A 27896-nucleotide genomic window follows, 5' to 3' on the forward strand; every position below is an offset into this window, starting at 1 on the left:
AGCATTTTTTACAATTTTTGTTGATCTATTTGTAATCTCTGGAGCGGTTGGACCGATTTTGATGGGACCTTCCGGTGAAAGTCGTGGCATGCGCGTCTGTCACTCTGTCAATGTCAGATAGCTGATGTTATAACTTGGTTACTTATAGTGCAGAAGTATGTATATAATAATAATAAAGTCACGCTGCAATGTCCTCGCGCATACTACCACCTCGCCATCGCATAGGGTGCCCACCAACAATTTAATATCACAAAAGTTGCCTAATAAAAAATTATAAGTTATAAGAATATCTGAAAAACATCGTGAGGAAACATGCATGTGTCGAATTTCATAGATATTCTGCCACACCGCATTGGAACAGCGTAGTGGAATATGTTCCAAACCTTCTTCTCAAATGGAGAGGAGGCCTTAGCCTAGCAGTGGGAAATTTAAATGCTGTTGTTGTAACATCTGCGAACTGAACAAAACGGTTTCATACATTCAAACGCGCAAAAAGTTGCGGTCACAGCTAACTATAAATAAGAAAGTAGCTATGTCAGTCTGTCTTTCACGTAAGCAGTCAGCTTCATTATCTCCCTCATTTGTCAGGTAGAGCTTTGATTGTGAACGCGGCCTTTGTACAGTCGGGGCAAGAAAAGATTCGTCACCTTACAATGATATTCTAATAAACAGATATGTTATATCCATACTAAACAACAGAAAAAAGTGTGCCGCGCCGGGGACCGTTTATTTTAGTTTATTTTTACATTTCTTTAAAACTAAAAAGGATAGCTTGATAAAAACAATAAGTAAAAGGGATAACTAGATGTTTTAATTACGCAAAACGTATTACTACGTAATTATGATGTATTATAACGTATTACTTCGTAAAACAACTAAAGGCGTCCCAATTAGGACGTTAAAAAATGAAGACTTGATCTTCACTTTTTGCGCGTTAATAACATATCTGTTTACTAGAACATCATTGTCACCTTAAGATCTATTTTCGTGTGCTCAGTATGAGCGATAATCCGCTTTATTGATCGATAATAACATATTGCGTCGCAATGATTTGATGTTCAGATTCAAAAGGTACTAAGAGTTTAAGACTTGATACATAAATTAATTTGAAAACTGACGAAGGTTTTCTTACTCTGACTGTACGTTAAATTGTTTGAATTGTTTTATAATCTCATATCAAACACGCGTGGCCTCCACAAAACAAACAATTTATCCATTTGTCAAACGATTCGTTTACTGTTTGAGAAACAAACATTGCCCAATGAGGAGGTAAGGTTTTTAAAACGTACGTGATTCGAATTACGAGATAAACTTGAAAATTATAAATAAAATCAAATCAAAATAAACTTTATTCAAGTAGGCTTTTACAAGCACTTTTGAATCGTCATTTTACAATTAAGTGAAGCTACCACCGGTTCGGAAAGTAGATTCTACCGAGAAGAACCGGCAAGAAACTCAGCAGTTACTCTTTTTTAACATTTAAAAAATACAAAGTCATGTTAGTCAAATACAATTATTTAAATTAATAATATCGTGCTTGAAAGTCAACAGGTATTAGCTCCACGCTTTTTTATCATCTATAAAATCTTGTATCGAATAATGTGCTTTTTCTACCAATTGCTATAAATAGCATCCCTTGATAGTTATAGACTTGATTTATGTAAAAATTTTTGATAATTCTATTTTCAAATAATTCAATATTAATTAATGAAATCTGCAGATTGCAGTGTCTTTATTGTTACATCGTATTATTATAACTCTTGTAAATTAAAGTTTTTTCAAAAGATTTACACTAAATTATTTATAGTTTTAAATTATACAGCCCTTAATTATCAACAAATGAACTATCAATCACTAAATTAATTATTCAAATAGTAGGAACTTTTAGTGTTAAAGATTAGCGCATTCAACCACACGAACCCTCCAGGCTTACTACTGCCCCGCCTCCGTTGATAGCGAATTTTTATATAATCTATAATAATATTTATCAATAAATAGGCTATAAACACAAAATGAGTTTTATAAGGGACTTAATTATATAAAGAATAAGTATGTATATAAAAGCGTAATACTCACTAATAATACTCGAAATCCTAAATCTCAGAAACTATAACGACTACAAATTTGAAATTTAGCAGATAGGTACCTAACAGGGGGTATAGACATCTTAAGAATTGATTTTACGCAACCCCTAAGGGAGTAAAATGGGGTTTGAATGTTATGGTTTTATAAATTTCGCGCGGGTAAAACCGCAGTTTCAGCTGGAAATAAATGAGATTCAAAAATAGTTTAAGAACTGAAATGAAAGAATAATTATGTAAAATATGTAGTCAGAAAGACTGACAGGCATAACGAAAGAAGCCTAATGTCATTACGCAGGTGAACAACCTATTGTAACATACACGGCCTTGACTTGCATGCAATTGCTCGACTAATTTCATTATTTACATGTTTTTGTATGTAAAACGCATCGATTTTACACGGTTTTTTTTTTCAATGTTCGTCGTATGAGATTTCGAAAATCGTGATATGGTTTAGGTCAAACGTTTTGTGAATTTTAAAATTTCGTCCGTGTTCGAAATTTAAATTCAAATTGTGTTCTATTAAGTAATACTATATAAGTATTTTGTATTGTAATAAATGTAAGACGTAAACGCGGAATTGAGAAAAACCTGCTTGATTTATACCTTTGTGGATATTGTTTTTTTTATTGACGTTAGCATTGAAATACGCTAAAAATCAAATGCTTATTCTGCCTCAATGTCATTACGTTTGAAAATAATAATTAATTCTTTGAATCGTGTAAATCAAAAAGGAATAATATCACCTATTTAATATTGCGTTCATGTATTAAAAAGATTTTTATTTAGTAATACATTACTTGGTGCTACTAGGTAATACATAACATGTTAGTCCCCAAGGTTGGTGGCGCCTTTACGATGATTAATATTTCTTACATTATCAATATTTATGAGCAATGGTGAATACTTCCTGCCCTTAGCTAGTCTGCCTATGACATTTCAATTTAAAAAAAATCCTTTTTTAATAAACTTAGGCCAAAAATGATAAGCTTACTACCAACGAAGATTATTTTGACTTTCTTTCAATTCTAATTTTAAATTTCAATTTTTCCACAGATTATATAGAACATCAATAAGTATACTTAAAGGACTTCCCAGGCTTGATACCGCATCGACTTTTTTAATTAGTCATGCTAATATGAGGCGTTTAAAACAATTAATTGTCTTATTACGGAACGAAAACGTTTACAACGAAACTTCTCGTACTTTGTAGTAATGTTTTTTCATATCGCCAGACTATATCTAGATATAGGAAATTGTAGCAAACCATTATTCGCTCACAAAGATTTAATTACAACACAAATGTTTTGAATTAAATGAGATTCATTGTAGTATTTGTTGGCAAAAAAAGGTTTTATTACTTTGTTAGTTCATATAAAAAAACTGTATTTTTAAAAAATTAAAATTTTGTATATCAAGTTCTATATTTGAACCCCAAACTTTATACTACACTGTAATAAGTGATAAATTTTAGATAATGATAATGATTGGTAAAAACACTATAATAATTTTATTATCTATACATATAATAAAAATTGGAATGTCCGTTTGTAATATTAAAATAGCCCTTTTTTCACTCAATGCATATGAATGTATACACGGTACATATACCAAAATAACATTTTTTTTAACTTTTGTCTATCTGTCTGTCTGTTTGTTCCGGCTAATCTCTGGACGGCTGAACCGATTTTGACGGGACTTTCACTGGCAGATAACTGATATAATAGGGAGTAACTTAGGCTACAATAATTTTTTTTTTGTTATATTCAAACGTTTACAAGGTCGCGGACACAGCTCGTTATTAATATTTTTAATCGGTGACTCATATATTCTTATGTATCTGACATGAAAGAAAATAAGACGAAAAAGGAAAGTCGAACCCGCGATAACCCTAAATATGGTTCTATAAGAAGGCTCGCAAACTAGTCGGCCATCACTTAAGGCCAAGTAAAACAACTAAATAATAAATAACGATGAAGCCGGATGATGTTCGTCGTCGAAACAAATTGCTCGTCATAATTAATGCCTCGAACGTAACCAACTGCACTATTTCCTTATTGCGATCAGTTTCCACGGAATTACGTAAGTTTTGCTAACGCTAATACTAGTTATAAAGAAATTAATTTACCTTTGTTGCTAACGGTCCACAGATTGCTCTGATTGTTCTTTTTCGTTTTATTATCTCTTAGCATTAGGATATCTGGTATTTTATTGTGCTTGTTATCTTTAGGTATTACGTCTGGTGATCTTTCGACGTTCACTCTTACGAATTCGCCCTTAAGTATCTTTGGAGTTTCTTTGTTAATCTGCAATGGAGGAGGGGGTGCTTTTGTCTTTTTGTGAAATAATCTCTTCTTTTCCGGCTTGCTCGGTATATCTATATCTGTATAAATAACGCTATCTATTTCGCCGTGATCTCTTTCGTTTTTCAATCCGATCAGACTTAGTGGTTGATCGTAGCGCGCGCTGAAGCCTTTCTGTTGCACTGATATATGTGTCATACCGTCATTGTCGATGGTTTGCATCAGATCGAACTCGGATCGCGTTTTATCAAGCAAATTGTAATCGTCGACGCCATTGTTCCTATTGTTGTACGTTTCAACGTTTTTCTTTTTCGAGAAAAGGCTATCGCTGCTGTAACTGTTCCTCGTCAATCTGTTTCGCATTTTGAAATATTTATAAGTGAAATAAATTCTTTTGAAATCCTGTTCGTTTTCGAATCTGAGAGCGATCGCCTCTTTGTTCGAATTCTTTGTAACGTAGAAGACGAGAGTGTTTTCACAGTTGGGATAATTGTCTATGTTTACACAGTTCGCGATGTCGTCTATACAGATGTTCTCCTGCTTGCCGGCCTTGGTGTCGTAGTCTTTGATCAGCTTTTGTTTCTCGTCTTCGTTGCTTTCATCCTTTGTGATTAGTTGGAGCTGATCTTTCTCGTTGAAGCCGACGCTGGTGTTGTAACTGTGATTTGATTTACTAATGGCTGTTATGTCCAGCTGTTGATTGGAATTGTGGAGCTTCTGACGTGTTAATATTGCAGCTAAGCCGCCACTTCGGCTTCCTTTCTTAACCGTCATTATTGATCTGTGGACAAAGAAAACATAATTATTATTTTTCAATTATATTTTTTAATGTAATGACGTTTACTGTAGTAACACTAGTAATTATTTTATTGTTGAACGAAAATGAAGTAACGTCACCGGACATACAACTAAGCGAAAAAGAGGATATCTGACAGCCGGGCAGGCGAAGGCCATATTAGTTGAGACAGAGAGGATAAAAAGATTGATTTGAGTTACATGTTTAAAGTATTGTTTTATGTTGTTGTTATTTTTATTAAATATAATTGTGTTTGTTTGTTAATTGTATTTTTGTGAATAGTAGACTATATTATATTTATTTTTTAATTTTAATGACTGATAATATTGAGCGTTACAAATTGTCCATATCACGTATTTATTATAAATAATCACTACATAGTATAAAAGTCGCTTTCTATGCCCCTATATCCCTATGTATTCTTAAATCTTTGAAACTACGCAACGGATTTTGATCCGTTTTTTTTTTTAAATGGATAGAGTGATTGAAGATAATGATTTATAGGTGTATTACATGCCCAATATAGTAGAGAATAACTGAAAAAGTTTGAATTGTAAGACATTCTACAGTATATTTAGTATCAGCATTGCAACCGCGCGAAGCCGGGTCGCTAGCCATTAAAGTTATTTTAAAATATATTTCCATACAGAATGCCAATCGAAATTAAAGTTATTAAAAGTCTGTCACTAATAAAATGTAATAACACTTCCTCGATCGTTAAGGAATTCCACCATTAAACATTATAAACTGGTCAAATTAAAAAGTACATAATTGAAGTTTTGATTCAGTTGGTGTGGCATTGTTTTGCACATAGCCCTGCAATGAGTTATAAAATATAAATAGAAAGAAACAATTGAGTAATCAAGAGAAAGCGTAAGAAGTGTCACAGAAAACTTTTTTTTTAAATAACAGGTGCCTTGTTACTCTGGGAAATAAGACACCCGGGAGCTAATTAATTGTCATCAGTGGATATGGTTTGACTTACACGATACAGCGATTTTATCGATATTATTTGAATGAATGAATGAAATGAATACTCAATCAGCAACAATACTCAGTATCAGAGATGTTAGTAATTTCGAATCTAGATATGGTTACGTTCATAATAATACTATACGGCTCAGGTAAGGTTAGAAATACGACATTCTTTGGATAACTTTGTTTCAATACATTAGATAAGAACAGATACAAGATAAATATTAGATTGTTTAAAAATTGTAAAAGAGAATATTATATAGTTACAGTTCGACATAATTTAGATTACATGTAATCAAAATATATAGTCAGTTACTTTCTTTACGTATAACAATATGCAAGAATAAAATATTATAAACATAACCTTTTTTTGTATCGGATTAGTTACGATTTCGGATATTTTTTTACCATCGGATATGCGACGGTTTTAATTACGGTTACAGAGCTTCATATCCACCACTATTTTGTTCCGCTTCGAAGGGCGAGTGAGCCGGTGTAACTAAAGGTAAAAGACATCTTTTTTATATCGATTCTCAAGATCTGATTCATTCTATCTATCTTTACTGTTTTCCGCTCGCCGCTTCACACGCGTACCAGCCATCCGGATGTGATCGTGTTATTGATAAAAATACAAGCGTTATAACTAGATCACTTCCGACTGTGTATGCAAATTGTGCCGGTAGAGTACTGATATTTATTAATTGATATTTTATAATTACATTTTCCTTGACAATTTTTCAAATCTTTCCTATTAATCTATAATTTGAACTCTATAAAAATATAGATTTACCGGCCGTATGAAAAAATATATATTTAATTTTACCGTGCAATATTATATCCTAATTTAAATAAAGCAAATTAGAAAAATGACGTATTGGACTTCAGACCAAACAAAATTTGAATTTTAAGACATTTCTTTGCTATGCAGAAGTATTTGATAAATGGCGTATCTAATACTTCAAACCAAACAAATTTGAATTTTAAGACCATTTTTAGTATGCAGACGGAATTGTAAAAAGGGGTAACTAATGCTTCAAACTAAATAAAATTTGAATTTCAAGACGTCTTTTAGTATGCAGCAGAATTTGTAAAAAGGGGTAACTAATGCTTCAAATCAAACAGAATTTGAATTTTAAGACCTTTTTTAGTATACAGAAGGAATTGCACAAAGAATAGTGCGTTCAAAAATATTGGTACACTCTCTATTTCCGTTTTCAAATGGGACATCGAACCAACACAACTATATTAATAAGTGTGCGTAAGCTCAGGTTAACTTTCTATCATCTCACAGAAAAGAGATCAACGCTGAACCCACGGCATCGCGTGCTATCTAAAGCACGATATTGTAAAATAAACATTTTTTATTTCCAAGCCTCTCCATTCTTAGAATTCCCGACGGAGTCTCGAGTGCTTGTGAAGTCATTAATATGTTAAAAAAATCAAAATTATTCTACTTTAATATTATATACAAAAAATCTTTAATGATCCCACAGATGAGCAAAAGCCTCCTCTCCGTCTTAAGGAGAAAGTATACATATATAATATTATAACAATTGATATAATTGGCTTACAATCTTGCAAAATCCATAAACTATTTATCTGCGAAAAAATATTCCAGGCCGTAAGAAACGTAGAATACAAATACATGAAAACGGTCTCTAAAACTATCAGAGATGATATATCTGAATGTAATTAATTGAGATGAGAAAAATTGATTATTTTCAAATCTAAACAGTTAAACATGTATCTAAATGCATTTTTATACACAAATCTAACGATGAAATAAAATTAAAACGTAATAGTTAATTTCGCTCATTATGTCTAACTCAGGGAATTTTCATTTCTTTCTTAGACTATCAATAAGAAAGAAATTTAAAATAATTACACAAAACCTATGTTATGAAATAGGTAGGCGGAGAAATGCACAACTTAATGATATGTTCTGATTGAATTGTTTTTTTTTTTTAAGAAAATGTAATCATCACTCACTCACTTAGTTATTAAAGACCCTTATGCTAGCTCACTTACACTGGCTCACTCACACATAAAACTGGAACACAACAAAGTATTGCTTGGTAGAATAAATAACAAGGTGATACCTACCCAAACTGACTTGCACACAGTATATAAGCTTATACAGCCTATATCTAAGAATAGTTCTTAATCAAATGAACATTTTTAAAAATAGAATAGGCCTGACTCTTTATGTCACCGTTATTTTTTTTTTAATACACGAAAACACATCACGCGGTTTCCAAGTTGTAATCCGAATCTTTCTAATACAAATGAAAACAATTGTCTCCCGTATCAACAATCACCAGTTCTCAGACACATTCAGTTTTCGCCATACAAATGATTCTCACACGATTATATCGCTGTTTATGTTCTCTTAAACCTTTAAATAGAAAGCTGGGGACGAACACTACGATAATTACGTGACGATTCTGGATAATTACGATTACGATTTGACATAATAATTTAGATAGCATTATAATTACACAAATAAACATTTGTTTGTCTCTTCTCTTTGGATTTGCAGCTGTGTTTTTTTTTAATTTACACTTATTCGCCCTTAGGTGTAAATCTTAAGTACCGCAATGGCCTAATGACCAGAACGCGTACATCTTAACCGATGATTGCGGGTTCAAACCCAAGCAAGTACCGCTGAATATTCATATGCCTTATTTGTGTTTATAATTCCGATCGTACACGACGGTGAAGGAAAATTCGTGCGGCGGTGATGAAACCTGCATGTGTCTAATTTCATAGAAATTCTGCCACATGTGTATTCCACCAAAATGCATTGGAACAGGGTGGCGGAATACGATCCAAACCTTCTCCTCAAAGAAAGGAGGCCTTAGCCCAGCCGTGGGAAGTTTATAGGCTGTTGATGATGTAAATGTTTACATCATAGAGGATAACTTAATGAAATAAGGTAATTTAATTTAAAGATACTAAATGAAGTTAGAAATATATTAATGAAGTATATTGAGTATCGAAAATTGCTCATGTATTTCTCGCTGCTAGGAAACGTCAGTTCCTTTTAAGGACATATCGACGGGTCCCAAGAACAAAATCGTATCTGCGAAATTCCTACTTTACAGTGTGATGGCTTAAAGTTTTGTAAAACTACGTTTATGAATAATTTCGTTTGATGAATAAATTTCGAAGGATTTTTGATCAAAGGTCATTCAATCAAATCAAACAATCAAACACGCTACCGTGTAGTTAATGTTATACAGGTTAATAATTAACAATAAAGTCGATTTTGTCTTATTTTTCCATAAGATTTTGTTCTTGGGACCCGTAGATATGCATAATGGTCTTATTCGACCACGATATTGTAATGAGGACTTGTGAATCATAAAATGTCGTCTCATCGTTTTAATTAACTGACCTATTCTCAGTGACGACCTCCGCGGTCGAGTAGTATGTACACCGATTTTCATGGGTACGCTGCTCCCGAGGTTCCGGGTTCGATGAAGAGAAAAATCATTAGTTTTTATGTTGTAGCTACTTACATTGGGATAAGAGTAATGTATGTGATGTTGTACAAATTTTATAATATTTATAAACTGACAGTATTTAATCTAATATAATTTTTTATTTACGACCTTTTAAATTTGATTGAACCTGTTGTAACGATACTCTTAACTATGAAATTAAAAAAAAATCTTTTAAAAAAAGAACGCTACCTATGCCATATGTTTTAAAAATCAACAATCATTAGAACTTTATAAAAAAAAGAAGGTTTTATTGAGAAAATATGGTCTGATATAATCAAATGATAGGTCACTGCTAGGTCAATAGCAAAAATGGCGAGTTCAGTCCATTAAAAAGCTCTTCCGAGTTTATAAATATAAAAGTCGCCTCGCCTTGGATTCAGAGCTACATATATGGAACGATCATATGTGGGTCAACCTTGATGTCTTATGTTTTATTAGTCCTTTATCATAAAACTATATTTATCTATTTTATTATTTTTCTTGATCTGTGGTTCCGGTAGCGCACAATTACACCAATATACAGAAGAAAACCTTCGTCAGTTTTCAAATTAATTCCTTTATCAAGTCTTAAACTCTTACTACCTTTTGAATCCGCACATCAAATCATTGCGACGCAATATGTCATTCTCGATCGGTAAAGCAGATTATCGCTCATACTGAGCACACGAAAATAGATCTTAAGGTGATGAACCTTTTCTCACCCCGACTGTACATTTACTGTATTAAACAAACTCTTTACTTATGTGCGGTAAAAATGTTCGATGTGTAATTAAAAAGCGTGCCTATTAAATTTGAATTTGGAATTCGTGTGTGACGTATTAACGATTAAAACTCGTTAGACGTAACTCAGAAACGATTGCTTATTAATTTGAAATAATATCGCTTAAATAAATAACTCCTGTTTAAAGAAATACGGGAATTTCGTTTAAAAACAAACAGTGCGGTAATCTCACACCCACTGGGCGTTTGTTTAAAGAGAAAAGTGTCAGGTCGTTTAGCACTGCGACTTTTCCCGCAATATAGTATATTAATATTATAAATGTAAAAGTAACTCTGTCTGTCTGTCTCTCGCTCTTTCACGACCAAACAGCTGAACCGAATTTGATGAAATTTGGTATAAAGCAAACTCCAATAAAGGACATAGGCTACTTTTTGTCTAACATATGGCAACTAACAACCTAAAAACACGAGCGAATCCGCGGGCGACTACTAGTGATATATAAGGCCAAACGGTGGTGGCATCACGACTACGAGGTGTGTTCAAAAAGTGTCGCGGATTTTGAATTTTCGCGGGTTACGTATATTCGAATTTCGATCTTCTTGTGGCTTTATGTTGGTACTCAAGTCTCATTTATGCCGACAAGCTCGGCCATTTTGTATGTTCACTTAATTGTTGACAGCTGCTTTGCTTGCACGTGTTATGGATCGTCTTCAATTTCTACCCATTAAAAAAATGGACCTCGTACTTTAAAAAATCGTTAACAAAATCTGCTAAAATAAACGTTGGTATGATGTAACATCTATTTTACAAAAGTATTATATTTTTTTTATTCTTCATAATTTATATTCTATTTTTAAAACAGTATAATTTATGTAAGATTATTGTAACGTGTTTGTCTGATGTCATTCAAGCCGCTGGTTTAACGGTTACCTATAATAAACTAGCCAGTTAATCAAAAGGTAAGTTTTAACTAGTTGCTTGCGACATAAATATATGACAATGTATTTTACAGCAATTTTACAGACAAATGTAACTTCTATATTAATATGGATTTTATATAAAACCTCTTTATATAAAATCGTATAGTATAGGTATTATTTATTTCAAAATAACTACTTTTGAAATAGGACCGTGTTCAAAGGTTGGTAGCAGTATTTCTGAATTTGGAAAACACTTTATATGAAACGATTGGAATAATGAATATCACTGAAATTTAATTTAAAAATTACATAAAAAGCGGTACATTACTTATGTCTTTTGAAGAGAGCTCAAAATGAAACTGAAAATTCGATTAAAAGTATACCTATGTTTATTTTCAAAAGTAATTCCGTTCTATTAACCTAATACCTTTTAATTTCCTATATACCTTTTTTGCAGCACAATTTATATATGCGCATTTAAAAAAAAAGCAATTGCTTGTTATCTTACACAAAATAATGGCTGGATCTACTTAACTTTCTCGGCTATCTCTGGGAGTTTCATACTTAAATTGTGAACACATTAACAAAACACATTGTGTAAAAACTAAAATACATCTTCAATTGAGTCAAACGATTTTGACCTTTATTGTCTAGCGATAATGATTGGAACGGTTTGATACGAATTTAATACTCATTACTACGTATATAAAACTTTTTTTCTTAAATGCCTGAATTTTTAATCTACAAGAAGTATACAAACTGCTGAAAATGAAAGCTAATGTTTTACGTTTGTTTTGATATTAAACGGGAGTGTAGTAGTGTAATGCAAGAAATAATCAATTAATAAATATTGGAAAACATCACATACTTTACTCTTGCTTGCAGTGTTGTTGCAACGTGGTTTGAACTCAGAGTCATCAATTAACTTATCATAAACTGAAAGACCCAATAGCCTTTATTCAAAAAATACTTTGCGCCAAGTTTAAAAAAAATACACAAGCTCTATTATATCGGCCGAATTAACAAAAATGACTATTGTTTAGCGAGTTTTTTTATGATAATTCGGCAAAGGTGATATTCCACGCTTCTGCCGTAAATATATTTGGAGAGTTGAGTGTCTAGTCTAGACTAATGCTATTAATAAATGCTCAAAACCGGTTTCACCTAATTTAATCAGTCCGTTTTATAATAATTATATTTAATGAAAGTATTTTCGAATGATTAAAAAGTTTTTATATTGTAATACATTTATACTTATTTAAAAAATACATATATTTTTTTTATAAACGTAACGTATGTTATTGCATACTGGACGTTTTTCTTTTATATATATTTTTTCAAATGGCAAAAAAACGAACTGAACTTTTAAATTGATATTGTAATTGATCGGGTAATAATATTTGTATTAATACGCTTTTATAAACATAAAACTTTTGACACAAGACCGAAAAATGTTTTCACTCAATTTCCTATTTCCGCCAATAAATCAATTAATTTAAAAATCTGATTTAATTTAAATAAAATAATTAAACGGACACGGATAAATTAATATTGAAAAGGAATTTTAATTTGCCCAATCAAGAAGATCAAGGCCAATTCTATGCAAATACAGATTATTAATGAAACTCGATTTGCAATTTCGTATTCGAATAGCATTCTTTACGGTGAGATATGAATTCGTTTGTATTCATGATATTATGCTAAGAAAAAAATTAAGAGACTTTTCTAATGGAATATTTGTTTAATATAACCTTAACAGTAGCCTGAACAGAAAGCCTGAGGAAAAAGACCATATCAAGGTAAAAGATTTGAAGTTTCCTACATAGCTGGTTTCCTCAATTTTTTTGCGTCATTGTCGATCGTGATATGAATTTTTATTTTTGTTTTTTTTTATCTTTGAGATTAGCCAAGACAATTGTTTTAGATGTAGTACGTTTTCTTTTATTTTAGTTTTTATAATGTATTGGATAGTGATTTTTTTTTATGTTTTAGATTAGCCGAGTCAATTGTTTTAGATGTAGTACGTAATTTTTTTTTAAACTTTACTTTTTGATAATGTATTGGATAGTGATTTATTTTTTTTTTTTTTATCTTTTAGATTAGCCAAGACAATTGTTTTAGATGTGGTACGTAATTTTTTTTTTAAACTTTCGTTTTTGATTATGTATTGGATAGTGATTTACAATATTCATCCCGCTACGGTTTTGCTCGCATGTTTGGTAGTGACAGGTATGAATTATCTGTATTCCAAACTTCATTCAAAATTTTCCCGCCATTATGTAGTAACAAATATTTCAAAACAAATCCAATCCATTGTTATTGAAGTATATTTTAAAATTGAATCGTGAACATTCAAACTCGGTCACCGTTTCGGATTATTGCTTGGTTATTGCAATAAATGTATAGACTTTAAATATAAAACGTTTTCGTCATAATCGAAATGATTTTGCCCCCCATTTCATGCATATACATGCATAAATAAGAAAGTTTTATGTGATTTTCGAATTACTAATCCGATTGACAGACAACTTTCACATGATAGCTCTGTTTCCATGTTATAAAAAATATATCTTATTTTTTTTTAATTTTGAAAATGGAATATCGTTATTTTTATTTTATTTTTATGACATAAAAATTATAATTATTTTTGTATATCTCAAAAGCGAAGCGGTGCCATAGTGTTCTATTATATATATATATATATATATATATATATATATATATATATATATGTATATTTAATTTAGTTTCTCATACTTATTCGTTTATGACCTTTATTATTTATGACATGGCCGTAGGCAGGCGGGGGTTTTGGGGGTTCAAACCCCCCCCGAAATTTTTTCGCTAACCGCTATCGTATTATCAAAAAAATATTTTGCGCTAATTAAACAATTAAGTAAGTAAGTAAGTATTTATCGATTTCTTCAGAACATTAAGCCGTTTTGTCTAGATACGACATTAAATCTAAACAAAATGAATCATTTCCGCAAAGATTAGAGGCAATAATAATCATACCCTTATTCACATTTTATTGAGATACTAATTTTTGATGTCATAATGTCACGTTAGTAATTTTAGATACTAAGGAAGATAAACCTTTTACAGAGTGCCATTACATTTTGAAATGTGTAAGACAGATTGTAAAATTTCTGATACATTCTATGTACAGGGTATTGGTAATTCGAAGTATATCCGGAAGAAGGTGATAGGGGTGACTACTTGAAATAATTTTAACCCCCATATGCATAATCCAAAAGTGAACCATTTTTGAGTTATCATGTTTTTTTGCTTTTTTCAATTTATTTAAAAAAGTATGAATTAAAATCTATTTTTTTCTTTTGTTTTATAAAAACGATTAAACACTGGATATTTGTCAATATTTAAACAATAATTATCGGTCTAAATTTAAAAATGCGACACGGAGAACGAAATTATTTCAATATTGTTTTGAATTTTTTTCCGCAAAAATGGCTTAAAAACTAACAAATCATTATAATAAATCTTGGCCTGCAGATTATTTTAAAAACATAACCGTTTTCTTAGCTATCCAAAAATTTATAAAAAGAAGGAAATTATTTCAAATCAATCGAAATAAAATGATCAGAAAGGACGCTGGTGGACATTCGATGTCGAACATGAACGAATTCGAATAAGGTCGCTCTTTAAAATTCCCTCAAAATTAACTAAAAATAACAACCAATGAAAAAAAACTTACTTACTAAATACAAATTTGAAATAAAATTTAAGAACAGATACAGTTCAATAGCTAAGTTATAAATAAGACATTTTGTAATATAGCTTAAATAAAGTATTAATAATCGAATCCGAGAAACTCTCTATAAAAGAGCACAGCACACACAGCATGTTCTACAGTGTATAATGCAGAATTTTATCCTTACTATTCTCACGAAGAAGTCTCTGAAAGGAAATTTATTTTTTATAAATTTGAGCTTAATACGTATTCAGGAGTCGCGTCTTATTTGGAATATTTATAACTCTGAACCATTAGAAGCTACATTTGATCAAGAAGGGATTACTATCATAATGACATGTTCATTGGAGTGAAAAAGTTTACAAAAATATCCTCATGTGAAATCCTCCTCAATAGTCCAAATAGTCACCCCTATCAACTAACGGATATACGTTAAATTACGAATAACCCTGTATATTTTATTGAGAATATTCATACTATATTATTAAAAAATAGATAGTCGGCGCTCTTTACCGAAAAGTCGCCGACTACGAAAGCAGCCGAACTCCTGGAAGACTACTTTGGTGCATCCTATCCCTAAAAAGAGCAACCGCCTAAACCCGTCCGTTTATAGGCCAATAGCCATCACCTCCTTGTTTCGTTTCCATCGGGGTCGTTCAGCCAGTGATCTTCTAGATTACCTTAGTCATAGATGGGTGGAAGTAGTTGAGAGCAAGTGGGAGGCATTGCCAGCCAGTCTGGACATAGCGAAGGTCTTTGATAGCGTATGACACAAAGCGCTTCTTTCGAAGCTGCCTTCCAACGGGCTTACCGAGGCTTACTGAAATCGAGTCTTCATTAAACAAAGTCTCTAACTGAAAAAACTAACCTAGGCCATATATGATTGCTATTTTGCCATTAAAATATCTGATGGCGGGGAAGTACTCTCCCTTAGTAGTCCCTTAGGCTCACTTAGTAGTCTCGGATCCCCTGGCTAAAATTAGTCCACTTCAACCACAAAAAGAGGCAAGTTTGCGCGTTAGCTGTTAAAAATTACCATTTCTCGTATCTCCACGATTTCAGAAGATTCCAATAGCCGCCACAGCTAGTATTGGAATACTTGACGTGGATATTTCGAGCCTCGTTCAGTTCCGCAGTCAATTGGAACGCAAAGCCAAATTGGCATCAAAAAAGCTCGGTGTGCTCAGCAAGCCATGACAGTATTTCACGCCGGCCCATCGCCTAAAACTATTAGACAAGGCGCAAATTGAACCCCACATGGAATATTGTTCACAACTCTGGGCGGGTGCTCCCCAGTACCAGCTTCTTCCATTTGTCAGTATCCAACGCAGAGCGGCTCGAATTATCGACGATCAAGCCCTTTTCGACCTGCTTGATCCTTTACCTTTGCGTACAGATGTTAGATCACTCTGCATCTTCTACTTTCGAATATTTCACGGAAAATGTTCGGACGCATTGTTTGGATTAATCCCGGCTGCCGAATTTCACCTTCGGACAACTCGTTAAATTTCTAAGTTTCACCCGCACCAACTTAATGTTCAAAAAACTACAACATTTTTAAGACATTTTCTACCTTGCACAACCACTCTGTTGCAATAGCATTCGCCGACGCTTTTTTCAAACCGATACGACTTCGGAACCTTAAAAAAAAGAGCGTACTCCTTCCTTAAATGCCGGTAACGTACCTGAAAGCCCCACAGATGTCCATGGGCGATAATATCACTTTCCATCAGGTGAGCCTCATGCTCGTTTGCCCCCTATAACATAAAATAAGCCATCGGTTGTCTTTCAAATAAATGTGTATAAATTATGTCTAATTTTAATATACCTACTTATGCTTACTTTAAAAAAAAACCTGTTACTTTTTTTCCTGGAGCACGAACCCCCCCCGAAATGAAATCCTGGCTACGGCCCTGATTTATGACATATAAATTTAGCTGGGAACATTACTATAGAATTTAAAATAAAGAAAACAAAACTTATATTTTTCGAAAGGTACTCTAAAAATGTACAAAAAAATAATTCGTTTTGTCAAAATTGCTAATTTTCTACAAATGCGATTAAACGTCAGTTTTCTACTATTTTTGCTCTAATCTGACATGTCTTTGGTTGATTGTAGATGACGTCATATGCGACCAATGGGCGCTGAGATTTAAGTAGAATAAGTTAATCTGACTTTAACTTATAGTATTATTTACATAATATATAAACTGTATGAAGTACATAAGGAAGAAAATACTGTACGTTGTCCACTGAATATTTTTTTATGTTTAATGGTAGAGAATTACTAACAACTTGTATGGACTCTTAATATTGCGGTCATCAGTTCAATGCTAAGTATATACTTACAAATAGAATAAAATTTATTTTATGTTCATTTTACACGCTATATTAACTATAATATAATATTATTTTAACTTATTTGTATAAAAAAACTACAATAGACTTTTGAAGCACAATGAATAATATCAGAACACGAAAAAAATAAGCCTGACAATTATTAAATTGACAATGACACGTTCGATAAATATTTTGACAGACGTCATACAATCTTGCATCCTTGTCTTGCACTTGTTAATGAATACGCTATCCTGCTCTAACGGAGACATAACATTATATTTCAATACATCTACGCATTTAAAGTTTTTTCTTATTTTCTCGATAGCGGTACTTTGTGCATTTACGGAAGTTGTATTATTTTGATTAAGGTTGACCTTTGTCAAATACTAGCGATCCGCCCCGGCTTCGCACGAGTGCAATGCTGATACTAAATATACTACGGTATTTGTTTATTTACAACATGACATTAGAATCTTCTAAAATTATCATTGTTTCATTTATTTTTTTCATTACTATATTGTCCATGTATTGTATACAAAAAACCTACCTCTCGAATCACTCTATCTATTTAAAAAAATTCGCATCGAAATCTGTTCAGTAATTTTAAATATCATGATGGTGAGACATTTTGGTCCTAACGTGTCCTTTACATTAGTATCTTTATGTTTACTCTTTATTAATATTATTTAAATTTCGTATAGGTTTGTTTTTTTTTTAAATTTATTTTGCATCTACCAATATGTTTTTTCACGTAACATTGTTTTTATTACTTGGTAACGCCTTTGTCTGAAAAAACTCACATTTCTTAAGAAGATCTAATAATTTACGAGATATTTTCAGCTTGTTAAAACTGTATAACCGCAAACAGAGCATGATCACGAGAGATATTTGGTACTGGAATGTGAAATTATAAACTACTTTTATTTATTTGAAATCATTACACAATTGTATACTTATTAATAAGTATAATTTGTTATATAAATAATTATTAGTCTTAAGTATATACAAATAAAAAACTGCTTTACAAATCATGACAAATGGCGGCAAAAATACTTGGGGTATTTCAGGTTGAATTAACAATTCCAATTATTGTCCAATTTGGACAAATAATGAACTAGCTGATTACATAACGTGATCTGGTAGGACTTTGTACAAGCCCGTGAAGCTTTGTCCTGATCCAGTTTTAATGATGAGAGAGCCAGAATAAATACAGGCATAAGAGGAATAATATGTTAGTTCCCAAGATGGCACTTCGGTAATGAAGATAATGTATAATGTTCCTCACTGCGCCAATGTATAAGGGTAATGACCAATAGCTATCAAATCACCGCCTGATAGAAATTGGTCACCACCAAAAACCCACAAAAAACCTATATGAAAAGAAATGAAATACTACGCTTTAGACAGCCATAAGTTTATTAGTCACCAACGGTTGAAAGTATGTGTGGTTGTATACACACACATGTAAACAAACACGCTGACATCCCTTTTTCAAAAAGAATACCAGTCACAAGTCCTTAAAAGGTAAATTTCGTGGAAATTTGGTAGTAAGTAAAAATAAATGACTAGTAAATAAACAAGTATAAGTGTAAATGTTAACTCGAAAGAGTTATTATCAGAATCACTATTGGAGTGTAAATTTAGAAAGGATGTACACATTCATATTAATATTTCGTTTCTAACAGATCGTCCACTTAGAATGGTCGCCAGATGCGCATGCGCAGACGTTTATCACCCACTATTACTTTCACGAAATCATGTAAGTCTGTTGCTGGGTTGATTGTTACACTGTAGTGTAACGTGTATTCGTTTCAAACTATATTTATAATTAAGCAAAATATTTATTAATGTAAATAAAAAACAAATAAGTTTCTTATTTAGCGCATCATTTGAGAATGGTTATACAAAAACAAATTGGAAAAGTTTTCTGTAAAATTGGGGAATCCGTGTACATCTAATAGTACAACATTTTAGTACTAACAGTAAATTTAGCAGGACAACCTCGGTTCCTTAGATTTAAATAGTTATGCGTTATACCTGTCTATTGATTAACACGTATCACCGGTGTGAGTAGAAAAGCATTTGAGATATGAATAGAAACAACCAGGACAGGTTCGATTCTTTGATTTATAAGTATTATTATATACCGTTTGATTTATCAGATGTCTTCTTCAACGTAGATAGATATCTCAGCATTCAAACCAATATTAAATTGATTAATCAACAATTATTATTTTTATTTCTATCTATATTACCTTTTATTAAAACCATACTTAAAAACACAAAAAAATATATATCAACCATAAAACAACCAACCAAGATAAATAAAAAAAAGAAACTAGTTTTTTATACAAAAAGTATTTATTATCTGTACTAAATACTTATATTATAATGTTAAAGAGTCTGTTTAGTTGAACGACGATCAGTAAAGACTGGTTCGATTTGAAAAAAATATTTTATTGTTAGATAGCTCATTGATCGAGAAAGGCTATATAGTATATTCCATCTCACTACGACCAATAGAACCAATGACAAAATCTTTAATATCACCGAACGAAAGTCGGGAAAAACGCCTTGGTTATAATATATGTATTAGGTTTTTTCAGACAGATTTTGGAAATCACCTAACTATCACCAGTAGATTAGAATTAGTAGATCTATTAGATGTCTATCTCGGATTTCGAGATAACGATTTTCCACATTTTCTGAAAATATCTTGTTTCCTGTGAGATTTACTCTATTTGTATTAATTATCAATATTATTAAAGATAAATTTATGTATAACTTTTGATTCGAACATTTTTTATACCTACATTTGTCTTGTGATAGGGGCAGAGTGCGTTAAACAATGCATTACTTTGTAGAGCAAAAACGCTACTCAAATGATTTACTGCTTATTGTTAAAATCGATACTAGGCAAACATAAAGTACAAAAAGTAAATCGATTCGAAATACTCGAATACTATATTAATCTAAGCTCACGTTATTCGAGTAATTTATCTGAATTATTGAAGAAATATACATAAGTATACGTGTCGGTGTTATAGGCGGCCGGACTAACAAGTGTTAACCAGATTTCAGACGCACCAGTCTGTGACAAGCAGAACAAGATTTACGTATATAGGAATTTAATTTTATATACATATATGTATTCATATATATACTACAACTATAGTTTAGATCTGGTGATTATGCAACTGCATATGATATTTTATTAAACTATTTAAGTAATAATTAATGGATGAGAAAATTCATTACTACGTACGTGTTTTAATCGTAATGTATTCCAACAGAAATAAGGGCTATGTATGCTTGGTTTTAGATTGCCTGACCCTTATTGCTGATTTCATTTCTTTGATTGTCCCGTTAATCTAGATTATAAGACTGCATACAATAGTCATGATGTACAAGAACAACAACAGCCTGTAAATTCCCCACTGCTGCATTAAGGCCTCTCCCTTTGAGGAGAAGCTGTGAAACATATTCCACCATGCTGTTGCACTACGGGTTGGTGGAATACACATATGGCAGAATTTCTATGAAATAAGATACATGCAGGTTTTCTCACGATTCCATCACCGCTGAGTATGAGATGCATTATAAACACAAATTAAGCACATGAATATTCAGCGGTGCTTGCCTGGGTTTAAACCCGCAATAATTGGTTAAGATGCGCTCGTTCTAACCACTGGGCCATCTCGGCTCTCATGATGTACCCACATTCGAATCAAAATATAGATAAGATATCAAATATTAATGCGTATAAAAATTAGACATAAAAATCAACAAGCATATATATGATAAGTATGTAAATGTACCTATAAGATACGGTTTTCGTATGTTCCAAATAGAACCGGTTTTGCAACGGACGATTGATATTTGCAATTTTTAAAACATATATTTCTAAACATAATATGAAACTTTGTTCCGATCTAAGAAATTAATTTAATCTAGGACGAATAAAAATAATCTGTCTTTATATTGTGAAGAGAAGAAATTAGTTTGATTGTATGTAGGGGGTAGTCTATAGTACTAATGATAAAATTCTATAAGTTGTTTTACTGGTAGAAAGCTGAATTATACCTGAGTGTTATCAATATCCATTATAACTAGTACAAAATATTTTTGAATACATTATTAGACTACTTTTAGGGTTCCCTGACTCTAACGAAATAAGGGTTCGCCTTATCAAAATAATTCATTTCTTCGTCCATTTGTCAATTTTTGTGTCTGTCTGCCTGTCCTCCTGTAAGTCAAGAACCTTTTTCTGAGAAACTCGAACTATAATTAAAGCCTATAGGGTACTTTTCGTTGACCTAGAAGCATGAAATTTAATAAATAAATAAACATGAGACAACATCACACACATTACTCTGATCACAATGTAAGTAGCTAAAGCACTTGTGTTATAGAAAATCAGAAGTAACGACGCTACCACAAACACCTAGACCCAAGACAACATAGAAAACTAATGATAATCTACATTGACTCGGCCGGGAATCGAACCCGGGACCTCGGAGTGGCGTACCCATGAAAACCGGTGTAGACACCACTCGACCACGGAGGTCGTCGAATTATTAAACAACAATATATTAGAACACAAGTAAGAGGAAAACCAAAGGATTGTTGTTACGCCAGAGTCTGTGTCTTTTCTACTTGACCGTTTTTTAAACTCTGATGCCGATAAGCCGGTATAATAGTAATCAATCAAAAATATTAATTACAATAATGACGATTAGGATGACAGGAGCGTTGCGACAAATATAGTTTGATTTTAAATTATCTATTTAATTAATTAATTCAAATTTCGATAGTCATTGGTCCATGTGAGTTAATACAGAATGTCAATTAAAATATATATATATAACAGTAAAAAAAAAACAATTACGGTTATATAAAAATAGTACTTTTTGCTGTATGTTCGTTTAGTGTATCAGCACGTAATCCTTAACCTACTTTTAATTGATATTTCAATAATAATTCATTATGAACTAGCTAAACATGTAGCTTTGTCCGCTCGAAATGTATTACCCTTTAACTACAGCATACACAGCGTTATACCCCCATTTTACTCCCTAAAGGGGTGATTATGGGGATAAGGAAATATTTTGAGTAACCTCGACTCCTAAAATTTCCATACCATATTGTATTTAAATAAACCGATTAAAGCGTGAAAAGATAACATATACATATATGTACTCACACATTTATAATAATAGTATAAATATCTTAGGTAAATTTTGTTGACCAAAAGCATTTTTATGGTAAATAGTATAAAGCCAGCGTCCATCCTGAGCCTAAATCGTTTCACAGAATCAGCTAACTGTAAACACCGTAGAAATATACAGGAAATGTCCATGCAAATTGACGCATACATCTGACACTTGTGTGGTCTTCCCACCAACACGCAATAATGCGTTTTTGTAAGCTAAGGATAATATTACCTAACATATCGCAGGTAATGCGACGGAAGAGATCTGGTAAGAGGAAGGTATGATAAACTATCGGCAATTTAAAACGTATTCTCTGGAAGTTAACGTCATGTGTGCGACACACAGACTATTCGATCATTTATATATGTAGACAAAGTCGCACTACTAAAGAACTAAAACAATCAAGATAACTATTTTATGTTAGTGTGCGTGACATCGACGCTTCTTACTCGCAAAACGTCATATTACTTAACTTGTGTGTGTGAACTCAGCGGCCAAATGTCAAGTTCAAATGACACTTTTTTTCAACGCGCTATCAACAAATCAAATGTATCTATAAGTATTTAGGCAAACACAAAACATTTCAGTGCCTTTTTGTCTTGTGTTAGATAGTTCTTTTTTATTTTGACAACTTTTAACGAGGTTTAGTGTTGCCAATAAAAAATAGGAGTCAAATCAAAATATTTTCATAAAATGGTGATTAATTTCGAATTTCGAACAATGAGCGAATACTAGTGTGTTTAAATAGCTACTCAATGTAACTACAGCACATATATACCGTTCAACCGATTGCTATATTCATTTGCATACATATACACACAAGAAGTATACATCTACAACAAAAATTACATATATATTTATATTAATTATATTATAAATGACTTCTACGAATAGAAGAGACAAAAGATCTACTAATACAATTTAAAAAATCCGTTAGATTATAGGGTTAGCCCATTCATTGAAAAGGGTAAGGTTATTAATAATTATTATGTACCATAATATAACATCATGCTATGTTTCACGGGGCGGAAAAATAAAAATAGGTAAAACCACGCGAAACTACTACTACTAGATAGTATATATATATATATATAAATAAATGTTTTATTCTTTGTCTCGTATGCGTTCTTATACGTCCGATTAAGATCACAATTGACACTTCGTACGATTGTTGGTAGCAATTGTTTCAACGTACAAGTGCGGATGTCAACTCCCGACTCATCTATAATATTAAAAATGCGAATGTAACTCTGTCTGTAAGCTGCTTATTTACGGCAAACTACTGAAGCGAATTTGATGAGTTGAAGTTGCTTTTTTATATGTATAACCTAACTCCTGTCTAGATTTAGATAGATAACTACTTTTAAACAAATAAATAAAAAGGTGTTCTCTTCAAGAAGGCTCTTCCTACTAATTTGTTTATCATTAATTACATCAACAGCAGATTAATAAACATTATTAAATGTTAACAAACTTGCTCATTAATTGACAAAAAAAAAAAAACAAATCGTCAAAACAAGTCATCGTTATTGTATTTTAATCTAAAAATATTTTCTTTTAGACAATTTAATTCCCGTGTGTGTACATTAATTTAAGAAAAAAAAATAAAAGAACAACATTTTCTTTTTCATATAAATTAATCATTAAAATGTGTTACATAATCTGTTGTCAACATACTGATAACCGTTTTTTATTAAAACTAAATTAACAAAAATATATTTTGCATTATAAAATAATATTGTTTATCGTGTCAATGACCCGAAAGTAAAGGGCCCAGTGATGTAGACATCACAAATTTCATCATCGAGTTAAGGATCGCTCGTGAAAATACAGTATTAATTAAACTGGCAATAACGTTAATTATAAATAAAAACAAACGATTATAATTTACAAATTTCACCTTTCAACGGGTCAGATAAAATAATGGCGTCGTGATTCAAAGGTGAACAATGGACGGCGTAATAGCAAGTGCTTATTGTTTATAGATAGTAATAATCATATTGATTGCCTCACCGATGTTGGTCATGGCGCTGATGCGTAATGTTTCCTTCCTTTAATAGACGGGTTATTTTATGTTCGATATTAAATATTTACATTTATATATTTTCGAGATAAATTTTATTTTATTGTCAATATATTCGAATGTATACATGTGCGTGTTCCATTGTGTTCGTATGTGTGTCGTCCATTTTGCTGGATTATAATTTTTTTTAATGCAAGCTTCAGTATTTTTTGAACATACTTATTATAATCACTCACTTAAAATATTACTAGAAATATAATATTTCCAATATAAAGTAAAGTAAAGTAACAGCCTGTAAATTTCACACTGCTGAGATAAGGCCTTCTCTTCCATTAAGGAGAGGGTTCGGAACATATTCCACCACGCTGTTCCAATGCGGGTTGGTGGAATACACATGTGGCAGAATTTCTATGAAATTTGTCACATGCATGTTTCCTCACGATGTTTTCCTTCACCACTGAGCACGAGATGAATTATAAAGACAAATTAAGCACATAAATCAGCGGTGCTTGCCTGGGTTTGAACCCGCAATCATCGGGTAAGATGCACGCGTTCTAACCACTGGGCCATCTCGACTCATTTCCAATATGTTTATTGTTAAATAAATAGCACAGAGTTAATCGAGCACAAAGGTTTTGCTATGTAGCACAGATAACAATATTTTTTTCATATCTATAATAAGAAGCACAATGAGATGAAAACGAAAGTCCGATTAGTTTTTGCCTTACTTTCCTTTTGCGTATTGCTATCTCATAGAAATTTTATTCGATATCAAATAAATAATAAGTATATATACTTTTTTACATATAACACGAGTCCAATGCCACAATGAATAGTACAAGTCATTCTTACGAAAACGTTACAAGTTTATTTATTCAATATAAGCACTAACAAGACGCACTAATAAAAACAGAACATAAAAATACTGTTACAAAAAATCGTAAGTACTATCTCAATTAAAGGTAATACAGACATTTTAAAATTAAACATGCAGTGATTCGGGCAAGTATTAGAGTCTCCGTTTTAGTTCAGGATTCATTATATTCTATGGATCATTAAAATAAAATGGCGCTGAAATATAAATAATTCAATTATGATTATAATTCATAATAAGCTCGTTTTCGTATCCTTTAAAGCGAGAGACATAACAATACAATGGCTTACAGAGTTATCTTTTATCGTGATGCATATTGTGAGTATTATTGGATAGGTACTTAAGGCGGCTCAAGGTCATAATGACATCTATATTCACACATGCATCATAATTAGGACCGAGGTTCGTCCGCGACTCGCGTTGAAAAATATTACTACTATCGCGATGTGCATTTAACTGTATCCTTTGACATTTCTGTTTTTTTTACCTGTTTTAGTCTGTGTTGCCATCGTTGGAATAAATGTTGGGTATACTCGAGTGATATTATTTTTCAGTTTGCATAAAAAACAAAATATTTCTGATATTTTTTGGTGTTTTAGTGGTCATCAATGCCCTTAGACATTACTATTGTGAAAAATAATAAACATTTGCTACATAACCAGGGATCCACCAACTATGAAAACTAAGATGTCTTGCTCTCATCCTTTAAATCGGAACACAATGATTATAATAAGTATTGCTGTTTGGCGAAAGAATATCTGATGAGTGGACCTCCCCAGACAGCCATGCTCAAAATTCTAACAAAATTAAAACACTTTGTACATATTTATCCAATTTTTGGGATTATTCTGTGATGATTTTTAATTTATTCCTATCAAATCATTATGTGATCACAGACAAGCTTTACGATAAAGTTGGAATGAAATCATCAGAATAGGGAATATCATGAACAACGTAAGTAAGTAGCTTACGTTTATAATTATTGTACTGTATTTGATATCAACGCTATGTGCAAGCTACATAATAAAAGTATTTGTCAAACATTTACGGCCTCCCACTTGCTTGACCCTTAACCTCATTTCGAATGCTTTTGCTAGTTTGACACTTCACTACCAAACACGTGCGACATTCGCTACCACAAAAGCGATGATAGATGGATTTACTAACAAATTACTCAGTAAACTCTTACGACACCAAGTCGTTGAGATAAGCTAGATCGATTGTACTCCACCATGACAGATTTCTCATCATTAAATAATTAATTCCTATTTATGTATAGACGATATGAAACCTCTCTTGAAATATTAATTAATCGAAATGAAAAAGATTTTATAACCCGTAACTTTATTATCTTTTTTAATTCAAATGTCAAAAGCACATATCATAATGCCAAAATGTTTGTAACACATTTTATAAAAGAGTTTTTATAATTAAAAAAAACAAAGGCGGGAAATATTTATCTATTATTAGATTACAGTTGTCGCAAATAAGTATATTTAATGAAAGTACATGTTTTAAGAAAGAAAAAGATTTAATCTAAACAATTATGTTAAACATTTTCGAAGCGTGTGAATTTCTATTGTTTCAAAATCTTCGCATCATTCGCATCTGTGACCGTTACGCTTTAAGGAAATAAATAAAAATATTCTTTTGTTTTGTAATTTTTTTTATCTAGATTTTGTAACAACAGGGAAATATTCAATTGACTTACTAAAATAATGCCAGTGAACGACTTGTTTACAAAGCTTTTGACCATTCGATAATTACTATGTAATATTTTAATCGTTTTATTAAGCTTGCAACAGAAATGCTTATATTATATTTATTTATTGTTGGAATAAACAAGCAACATCTGCGTCAATCACACAACTTCCCTTAAAAAAAAAAGGCGGGAGATTCGTGGCTGACACATTGAGATCGCGAATATAATTATTACGGTGTAATGTGATTATTGATGGTTATTTGTGTTGTAGACTAAATGTTTTTCTATTATGGTAGATTGATTGTTATTTTAAATTAAAGATAATCGTTTTAGAGGTTAACCTACTTCCTACTTCTGGTTCTAAAAGTATATATATGATAATCTATTATATATATCATATAAATCATGATATAACTTTTACTCAAAGTCAATTTGAAGTTATTGAAATTTATCACAGATTAAAAACTTTTCAACCGACTTCCAAAAGGAGGAGGTTATCAATTCGCCTTTTTTTTTTCTTTTTTTTTATGTTTGTTACCTCATAACTTTTCACTGGGTGGACCGATTTTGATAATTTTTTTTTTGTTTGAAAAGTAGTGCTTCCCGTGGGGTCCCATTTTTTTTTTATTTTTTTCCGTTAATGGTATCCATATAAAAACGACATAAGTCTTAAATTTGCAGTATGTATATGCGCGACAAATAGTTGAATAAATGAAAATCACGTAAACCA

General features: G+C 31.7%; 1 protein-coding gene across 1 annotated transcript in view; it reads right to left on the reverse strand.

Moving 5' to 3' along the window:
* The window catches only part of LOC124532908, a 104442-nt gene that overhangs the window by 11557 nt on the left and 64989 nt on the right, over nt 1-27896 (reverse strand). The window contains exon 2 of the mRNA XM_047108024.1: nt 4210-5165. Within this exon, the coding sequence (XP_046963980.1) occupies nt 4210-5158 (949 nt within the window). The 5' untranslated portion in view covers nt 5159-5165. The remainder of the gene's footprint in view (nt 1-4209; nt 5166-27896) is intronic.

This window comes from Vanessa cardui, chromosome 10 (assembly GCF_905220365.1).
Source record: "Vanessa cardui chromosome 10, ilVanCard2.1, whole genome shotgun sequence".
Classification (NCBI taxonomy): domain Eukaryota; kingdom Metazoa; phylum Arthropoda; class Insecta; order Lepidoptera; family Nymphalidae; genus Vanessa; species Vanessa cardui.